This window comes from Coenobita brevimanus, chromosome 85 (genome assembly GCF_032717465.1).
Source record: "Coenobita brevimanus isolate Jiangsu-jjx chromosome 85, ASM3271746v2, whole genome shotgun sequence".
Lineage (NCBI taxonomy): Eukaryota > Metazoa > Arthropoda > Malacostraca > Decapoda > Coenobitidae > Coenobita > Coenobita brevimanus.
Window position 1 is genome coordinate 3,760,001 of NC_137038.1, and position 10,164 is coordinate 3,770,164.

General features: G+C 41.1%; 1 protein-coding gene across 1 annotated transcript in view; it reads right to left on the reverse strand.

Moving 5' to 3' along the window:
• LOC145410396 (uncharacterized) overlaps nt 1-9,667 on the reverse strand; it is an 83,191-nt gene extending 73,524 nt beyond the window's left edge. Inside the window, exons 1-2 of the mRNA XM_080280549.1 lie at nt 9,608-9,667; nt 4,831-5,122 (exon numbers count right to left, since the gene is read on the reverse strand). Of these exons, the coding sequence (XP_080136675.1) occupies nt 4,831-5,122; nt 9,608-9,667 (352 nt within the window). The remainder of the gene's footprint in view (nt 1-4,830; nt 5,123-9,607) is intronic.
• Between the last annotated feature and the right edge of the window lie 497 nt (nt 9,668-10,164).

A 10,164-nucleotide genomic window follows, 5' to 3' on the forward strand; every position in this document is an offset into this window, starting at 1 on the left:
TATCTACTGATCTATTTGTCTATAACCATTCACCTATTTATTTATTTGTCTGTCTATCAACCTATCTTACTGTGTTTATACATTTATCTATCTATATCTATCTAATCTACCTATCTCCATCAGTCTGTATGTCAGTTTATCTCTATCTATATCTATATTTGTCTATCTGTCTACCTATCTATCTACATTATGTCTTCCTGTCTATCTATCTATCTATCTATGTATCTATGGTTCTTTCTATCCCTCTATCTATCGATCTGTCTACAGTGTCATGCTATGTCTGTCTATCTATATCTGTCGGTCAATCTATCTGTCTGTCTGTCTGTCTTTCATTCTGTCTGTCTACCTATCTATCTACTTATATTTGTCTATCTAGTTATCTGTCTATCAGCAGTATGTTTCTGGCTATCAGTCTGTTTGTTTATCTATCAATCTATCTACTTTTGATATCTATTTGTCTATCTATCTTTCCATACATCAGTCTGTCTATATCTGTCTGTCTTTCTATCTATCTGTCATCCATCCATCTATCTATCTGTCTTCAGTTTGTCTTCCTGTCTGTCTGTATGGCGTCTGTCCTCGAGTCTGCTTATCTGTCTGTCTATCTATCTATCCATCTGTCTGTACTTGCCTGTCTGTCTATCTATCTGTCTCTATCTATCTATCGATCCATCCCTCTATGTGAAACCTCCACAGGGCCCCATGTTTCTTGGAAGGATGTCATTAAATCTTGCCAAATCGTTTTCTAAGGCTTAGTTATGTGTGTGTGTGTGTGTGTGTGTGTGTGTGTGTGTGTGTGTGTGTGTGTGTGTGTGTTAAAAATTTGTTTGTGTGGATCTGAATAAATGTGTGTGTGTGAGTGTGCGTGGGGGAGGTGTAAATGAGAGAGAGAGAGAGAGAGAGAGAGAGAGAAAGAGAGAGAGAGAGACGCCCAGATGAAAGGGACGTCAAGTGAAACAAAGAAATGAAGACAGATGGGTGGAAAGATTAATTGAGAGAGAGAAATGTGTGTGTGTGTGTGTGTGTGTGTGTGTGTGTGTGTGTGAGAGAGAGAGAGAGGGAGAGAGAGAGAGAGAGAGAGAGAGAGAGAGAGAGAGAGAGAGATGCATGGTGTGATTAAAAAAACTTATAAATCAAACAAGTAAATGAAGAAAGACAGCGAGTGAGTAAATGAGTACGTATTGGAAGAGAAGAAAGAAAGGATGGAAGCAGAGAAGACAGGCCTAAGGAAGAAAACAAAGATGAAAGCTCGAGTTACACAGATACACAGGAGTGAAGAAAAAATATGGACTAAATAGTGCAAGTTAGAGAGGTTAAAAAAAAAAGTAGTTACATAGGTGAGAAGATATACAAGGAAGGAAACAGAGGGGAAGTTAGGCATTGAAATTGACACACATGGAAAGAAATAAAGTGAGATGAAACACATGCAGGCATATAATATGGAAAGGAATTAAATAAGATGATGAAAAGACAAAATATAACACGAAAGAGAACTAAAATGGTATAAAGACAAGACAAACATATGATAAGGAAGAGAACGAAGTGAGGTGAAGATAGACAGACAGTCCAAGTAACACAGATAAACAAACCACAGCAACCACACGCTATCCGAGCAAGGTGCCTTTGCTCTCGGTTGGATATCATATGTACTTTTTTTTTTTTTAATATATAAATCTTTTTATTTATAAGCTATTTGATATAGATTAGGAGGGCTTTTCAAATCGAAGGGTTTAGGTACAGTCTTCGCCAACGTCTTCACTTGTGATATGCTCTACTAAGGTAAATAATTTCTGATAGTAGCAGTAGTAACACTAAAGATGCCATCAGTGAAAGGAGCTAATAATAATAGAAAATCTTACCATATTCACAAAGGTTAAAAACAAGGTCAGCACAGCAGAAGGCTCTTTCTCACCCATCAATCCCTCCGGGGACAAAAGGTAATGGAAAACAGAAGAACTCATTGTAGATAGAAATTACCTGAAGGAATTTTACTGGAAAGGCAAAAACTATTAATAACCATTAAAGTGCGCTTTGTGAGCGCATGACGAGCGAGCGAGCGCCATATTATTACAGCTTCCCTTGGTGATTTCACCATCAAATAACAGCAAAAGCGTTAATGTAAAATTATAGGCGGAATCTTCGATATTTAATTGCTAGGGCTGATGGGAAAAAGAGCAGTGGTACGACGGAAAATCTCTTGATTTTGTAATTGAGGCGTTCACCGATTAGAGCCGAACGCTCCCTTGGAAAAATTGAGATTCCAAAGGGTTCCTACGCCTTTATGGGTGAGTTTTTAGTCGATACAAAAAATTTATTGAATGCGTCACATGCAGAAAGAATATTAACTGTACTTCACATATGAGTAAAGTTATTAGCTTCTGCTTAGCGTGACGGTCGGGTCGGGTCGGGCCGCTCATTTCCAAACTTAACAGAGTACACATCGGGCTTACGCTTGTAAGAATAAAATTACCCGAAGGAAATTTTACTGGAAAGACAAACAAATAATAAAAATAAAGGTGTTTTTACAATCATGTAGTAATGCCGAACTTAAGTTAATGAACGTACAGTTTTATTTTTTCATAATATTTAGGGGCAATGACAAGCTAAGAAACGAAAAATGAACAGAGGAAGGGAGGGAGGGGTAAATGTAAAATACGATGGAGGGAAAGGAAGATAAAAAAGGGAAAGAGGAGAGGAAAAGGGTAGTGAAAGAGAGTGACCAGAGGGAGAGATGGAGGAAGAATGAAAAGTAGAGTTATAAATTGGGAATGAAAGAGAATGGTGGAAGAAAATAAAGACAAAAGGTGTAAGAACGAAGCAAAGGGAGAGAGAGAGAGAGAGAGAGAGAGGATGTGGTCTAGTGAAAGGAGGCAATTCACTCCTCCATCACGTGACTTCCCTCCACCTTCTCCCACCATCCTTCCCTCTCTCCCTGCCTACTTACGCTAATACTTACAGCCGACAGTCTGCTTACCTGCCTACCTACCTACTTACTTAATAACGTCAGTACTTACAGCTAACAGTCTGGCTACCTACCTATCTAATTATGTCAGTATTTACAGATATTAATATGCCTACCTACCTAAATGTCTACTTACATTAGTACTTACAGCTAACAGTCTACCTACCCACTTGTCTGCTTATGCCAGTATTTACATTTGTCTGTCTACCTACCTACCTACCTACACGCACATACTTCACTGCCTACACACCTGTAGCATTGTTTTCTACCTACCTACCGACTCTCCCATCTACCTACTTACGAGTACACATCCACTTATACTTTCCTTATAATCTCGCCATATCAGTCTATAAATCTATATCTATCTGTTTGTATCTATTTGTCTATCTGTCTGTCTATCCATCTGTCTATTTCTATCTCACCTTATATCTACCTGCTTATGTTTCTTCATCTATGTGTATCTACTGTCTGTCGATTTTTCAGTTCATCTGTGCTATTCACCAGTTAAAATATATCAAAGCAAAATTATAAATCACGATAAAAATGAAAATAAATAAAACTCAACCTACCCCAGTTAACCCAAAATGACGTAAACGTAATCATCCATTTTTACGCCCCAAATAAATTCAAGGGCCGAGGTCGCACAAGGCCGTTAAAAAAAAAGAAAAAAAAAAAAAAAAAGCGAGATTCAGCGATGCCGAACTCACCAACTCCTGTGTTTACATTGGCGGCCATTGTGGGAAACGCTTGAATGGCGGGAAAGTTGTGACGTCATTGTGGCTACTCGGAACTGCTGGCGATTTCTGCGGCATGTCTGTTCTTCATTCGTTTTTTTTTTCTTCTTTTTAAGCCAGATTAATTGCCATCCCCCGCCTTTCGTCTTCGTCTTATTACTTCATTCATTTTCCTCTGCCATTTACCTCTTCGTCTGTAGCCATATTTTCTTTCCCTCGTTTCAGTTCTTTTTGTTTGTTTCTGCTGCTTACACATTTGCCATTTCCCACTTCCTTATTTGCTCAGTTATTTTCATACTCTTATCCACATTATTTACTCCCATTTCCAGTTACTCCCTCCCTTCTATCCTTCCATTCTTCCCGCTTTCCCTCCTTCCTTCCTTCCTTCCTGCCTTCTTTCTTTCCTTCCTTCCTCCTTTCTTCGCTCCTTCCTTCCTCTCTCTCCTCTCCTCTTATCTCCCTTCGCCACAGCCTGTTACGTCACAGACATAAACAAGGGAACATCGCGTGACATTATTTTCCACCGCTTCCCTCCACGTCCACACATGATTACCGAGAATGACGATGCGCAGCGTAAAAATAAAAGGAAAAAAAAAAAAAGAATAGTGATTCAAGGGAAACCAGACGCAGCGGGAAGTGCACCGTTATGATAAGTGGACACAACACGGAAACGGTATTGGAAAAGAGAAAAAAAGAAATAGGATCTCGCGTAATTCTCCATCCTCCGCGAAACTATAAAAGGCTGTATGCAGAAAAATTTAACTACTTAAGCCCGAGTACGTTATTTGTATTTTTTTTCTTGTAATTTGTATGTTTTCTTTTTACTGGTGGCATAACTTGAAACATAACATTGTTTAGCACGTTCTTGGTATTATGTCAAAACTGTTTTCACACGATAGTACTATATTTAAAACGCGATTTGTCCTAATACTACCAATATTATCACTCGATATTTTCAACTTCCTTTAGCCCAAAACTCGCAAGTGGTCAGTTTATCAGATGAACATTTACGAAACACCTATTGTTATTTTGGCGTCATTTAACCTCTTCACTCCCGTGACGTCCTTTGTAGCTTAATGTTAACTCCAGATGATTTTATGCCGGTTATGTGACTGTCGCTGACGATGAGCCTACCTGTGGTGGCACTGTGCACCCTCGGTGGAGCAGCTGCAGCATCTACCAGATAACCAAATCTCCTCTTATTTCCTTGCACCTCGCTGCGGGAAGGACCCTGGCCCGACCCTGGCGGGGCGCTGTCTATTACAAGATGCTGAATTCCTGCACGGTGTATGCTGCGGGAAGGACCCTGGCCCGACCCTGGTGGGGCGCTGTCTATTACAAGATGCTGAATTCCTGCACGGTGTATACATTTATGGCCCCACAAACTCTGTTGCTTACCTGTGGTCGACGGGTCTGTTCGGCCAATCTGCACAAGGTTAAGCAACATCTTCAACAGCGGGAGACTTCGAACTGGCAAAGTTTGATAAAGTCTTTTTCGTCTTCTGTACTTGGAGGCCATTGTAAAACAAATAAAATCATTCGGTAGCAGCAAAAATACATTACAAAAAGGCATCGACATATTGGAGGAGGTTAAATGCACCGAAAGAACATCAGTTACATGATGGAATGTCATGTAGCGGATTCCATTGATAATAATAAGTCATGCTGGACCTTTGTGAGGGGCCTACAACTTCAAAAATGTCGTTGTTGAATGGCAGTAGATAAAGTCAGTGCTCTGAAAAATCTAACAAGTATTTATTTATTTATTTATTGTAAAGTCAGGAATCTTTAATTTAAAAAAAAACTTCATTCTCAATGTTGGTCCATTCTATAGGTTGACCTAGCTGTAGTACTTTTACCTTAACGTGGTCCAGAATCTCGTTCTTTTATTGTTCGTTTCATATACCTAGGTGGCAGAAAAAAAAAAAAAAAAAACGGATCTACATCCTTTCCATGGCACTTCTTTGTGATTGGCATCATATTCTTCTGCTACCGATAATCTATCGTAACGTCTTAGCATTTAGGATGGAGAGATGGCAAAATTTTACGCCAAATTAGAGTAAAAAGACTAAAGAAGTGTGTACCAGAAAATTATGTACAGGGTGACCCAAAATGAATGCAATCCATAGCACTAGGAAGACACAGGGGCATCGCTCCCGGGCAGCAATGGTTCAGCAGGATGGGGCCACCCTACACACTTCAAACCAAACTTTGATGTGGCTGCGGCAACGATTCGGGGATCCACTGATCAGGAGGAGGTGTGACCCTAAACGGTTCTCCATACTCACCCGACCTGAATCCCCCAGATTTCCATCTGTGGGATTATCTGAAGGATCATGTTTATGAAAACCAACCCCAGAATATCAGACCCCTGAAAACAGAAATCACGGCCAACATCAGAGCTATCCCAAGAGAGGAGTGTGTCCGCGTAATTGACAATTTTGCATTCAGGAGTGCCTGCGACGTCGAGGTGGGCATTTGGAACACATTTTGGAAAGGTCATAAAAAACAGACAATTTGAACTGCAGAACCCTAACTTTCAGGACTGTTTTGTTAACAACTCAGCTTAACATGAATGCAAAAATGAACCAAATCTCTTATCATTTGTATATATGACTCACTTGTATGGGCTGCAGTCATTTGGTTGCGGTCAGTTAGCACATGCCTCTTGCTTTTATTTATTTATTTAATCTATTTATTTTATTTTTTATGGGCCGTGAGGTGAACTATGGCACGTAGAGATCATATATATACAGTTCCTGAAGGGCAGGAGATCCTTGAGACCGAGGGACACACACTTTCCGCCAGTGGAGAAATGACTCACCCCCACCCAGGCATCACGCTTGGGTATAATGTGTGTGTGGCAGGATTTTTGCAGTGTACTGTGTAACTTGTTCTGATGGAGGAACTTGCACCTATACACGAAGCTGAATAAAATCGTCTGGTAATAGCCAACACACACACACACACACACACACACACACACACACACACACACACACACACACACACACACACACACACACACACATTTGCGCATCACTCCTGTCATTTCAACCACGACGATAAACAGAGGCGCATCAGTCGTCATTTCAAGTAAAAACAAACACGAATTTCCTCTCATTCACAAACAAAAAGCAACGAACAAACGCACATCACTCTTCAGTTCAACCACGAGGAAAAACGAAAGCCAGTCACTCATTATTCAGTCCCAAAACACACACACACACACACACACACACACACACACACACACACACACACACACACACACACAATCACTTTCGACATTTCCAAGCAAAGTCACCTAATACAAAACACGCAAGGTACACAGTAAAGATGAGAGACCGGCAGGAAAACGAGAGAAAACAGGAACACGAGAGAAAACAGGAAAATAAAAACAGAAAATAAGCGCCTATGAACCGGAAAGAAAGGCCGTGTGGGTCTGGAAACAAAAGTGAATCGTCAAATCAGGTGGGTTGGCACTCTCGCCGACTTTCTCCGCTGGGGTGAGGGGTAAATGGGGTGGGGTAAGGGGAGAGAGGGGGAGAATATAGGGGGAGAGGGGGAGAACCGTATCTAGGCAGAGGGAGAGGTGGAGTGGAGATGGAGGGGGAGTATGAGATATAATGTGGGAGGGAAGAGAATTAAAGTGGAGGTGGAGGAGGATTATGAGGTAAAATGTGGGAGGGAAGAGAATGAAGGTGGAGGAGGATTTTCAAGTAGAGGAGGGAAGAGAATGAGAGATGGAGGGAGATTAAGAGGTAAAAGAAAAAGAGGGAAGAGAGTTGGATATAAAGTGGGGATGAGAGGACGATTAAGAGGTAAGACAGAGGTGGGAAGAGAATTAAGAGGTAAAATGTCAGGGGAGAAGAGGGCTAAAGCCTTCATATCATCTTTTACTTGGCTTCATATTCTCTTTTTTTATATTTATATATTTTTAGTAACGATACTTTTGCGTCAGTTACATACAGGCTACTGAAATGTGTAGAATAAATATCTGAGGAAGAAGTGTTACGATATCTCCGTGGACAATTAAAACACCCTTCGAGGTTGTGGAGGGAAGTAGAGGGTTTATGTTAAATTCTTTCAGCCATGCGAGGGCTATATAAAAGCAGACATCTAGTTTTTGCTAATGTCACAGTCTTCCCAAACACGCCCCGCACGCTCGATGTTATGTCCAGGTCCCTAACTGTACTGCTGCAGGGAGAAGGGGGGAGTCTCACAGTCCCGAGCATCAAACTCTGGTTCATGTAGTTACAAGGTGGACGTGCTAACCAATGGACTACCATCTTCCCAGTGAAGAGAGAATTAAGAGGTGAATGAAGGGAGGGAATAAGACAGTAGGAAAAGGAAGGGGTGAGGCGAATAACCCTTGAGTTCTCTGCATCTTTTAACAGCTTAATTGTAACGCCTATGCATTGTGTTCTGTTGAGGGAAATTGCCAGCAAACATAGTCTTATTAGGAAGAGGGCTATAGCTGGGAAGGCAAGAGGATGGGAGAGAGTTCAGACTTTTCTAGACAGCATTTGTACTTCTTGCCACCACTACACGAATTTGCTCAGCTTTTCAGAGACCCCTCAAGGTACAGTTCACTGGTTATAGCTTGGCGGAGATTTTAGTCCTTTCGCAGCCAATTTCGCATATATAACAAAATAAGAGAATACTGCAGCTGTGCATCCTTTCCATAGCAACTCATCGTGACTAGCACCATATTCTAGTGTTAATCTCTTGTAATAGCTCAGCATTCAAGTTGGAGAGAGGGCAATTTTACGCCTAGTTAAAATGAACAGAGTGTAGTTAATGTAGACTATCATATCACTTCATTTTTAATTCTTTCTCCCTAAACTGACTAACATTGTCTGGTGTGAAGGGATTGGAAGGGCAGGTAGAGGGAAGGAAATGGAAAGGGGGGAGTTGGCTGAAGGGGGTCTGAGAAAGTGTAAACATTAGAACAGAAGAGCACCATCTCTCTCTCTCTCTCTCTCTCTCTCTCTCTCTCTCTCTCTCTCTCTCTCTCAGAAGTCCTCTACTGTTCCACACACCTTTAAACGTCAACATCATCATTTCAGCACCAGCATCCACCGTCCATACTGAATTCATGCTAGGGCTGTCTTATTTTGGACTGATGTAATAGTATTTGGGGGGGAGTTATGACATGCTGGTGGGTCTCGTGGAAGATCAGTAACATGTATTTTGAAGAAATCCTGATCATATTGTTCCCTGCCCAAGCCTAGGATCGAACTTGCTTCCATTCAGACTGCAGGCATATTCTCTAACCACTTGACCATCACCCACTAACAAACTAATATGAATAAATAAATCAATAAATTAATAATAATAATAATAATAATGATAATAATAATAATAAAATAATAATAATAATAATAATAATAATAATAATAATAATAACAATAATAATGCCTTGTTGGCTAAAAACTATCAAATGACTAAAAAAGCAGGAATTCCCGGCAAGCGATGCGGAACAAGAGGTCATCCCGGGCGCCCTCTTCTTCCATCCCAGGTCATGCAGTCTGTGGGGGTGAGGTTTTGCGGATGGATGAGGTCATACAGTGGTGGGGTGAGGTCATGCAATGTGGGGGTGAGGTCATGAAGTGTGAGGGTGAAGTTATGCAGTGTGGGGTGGCGTCATGCAACGTGGGGATGAGGTTATGAAGTGTGGGGGTGAGGTTATGCAGTGTGGGGGTGAAGTTATGCAGTGTGGGATTGAGGTCATGAAATTTGGGGGTGAGTTCATGCAATCTTTGAGTGTTAAGTCACGCATCAATAAAATAAAAGAAGATATTGAGATATTATGTGCAGAATAAATCGCTAAGGAAGAGACGTTACGAAACATTTAATATAACTAAAAATACGACCCTTAAGAAGCTTTATAAATACATGTCCTGACCTCTGACCCCGCCATCTCGCTTGTGTCACGCATGCGCTTCTCGTGCGGACATTTCGTCATGGGGTAAGAAGTGTGTGTGTGTGTAAGAGAGAGAGAGGGGAAAAGAAAAAGAAAATGTGTGTGTGTGTGTGTGTGTGTGTGTGTGTGTGTGTGTGTGTGTGTGTGTGTGTGTGTGTGTGTGTGTGTGTGCAAAGTGTTGCTGAGGAAGAACTAACTGTAGGGGAGCAATAATATTCTCTCTCTCTCTCTCTCTCTCTCTCTCTCTCTCTCTCTCTCTCTCTCTCTCTCTCTCTCTCTCCCTCCTTACTTTCACCTCTTGTGGCAAGATTATATTGCATTAATTTTTTTGTTTTGTTTTCCCTACTTTCTCCTCTCTCTCTCTCTCTCTCTCTGAAGAGCTAGAATTGACCCCTTAAGTCCGAGAGCGTGTTTGCTTTATTTCATACAGCCACCAGATGAACTTTTGGAGCTTAGAAAAATAACACACACACTTAACGAAGAGGTTAGTGAAGGCTTTCTAACCCTTCAGGTAGGGAAAGTCTCTTCGAAACTCAGTA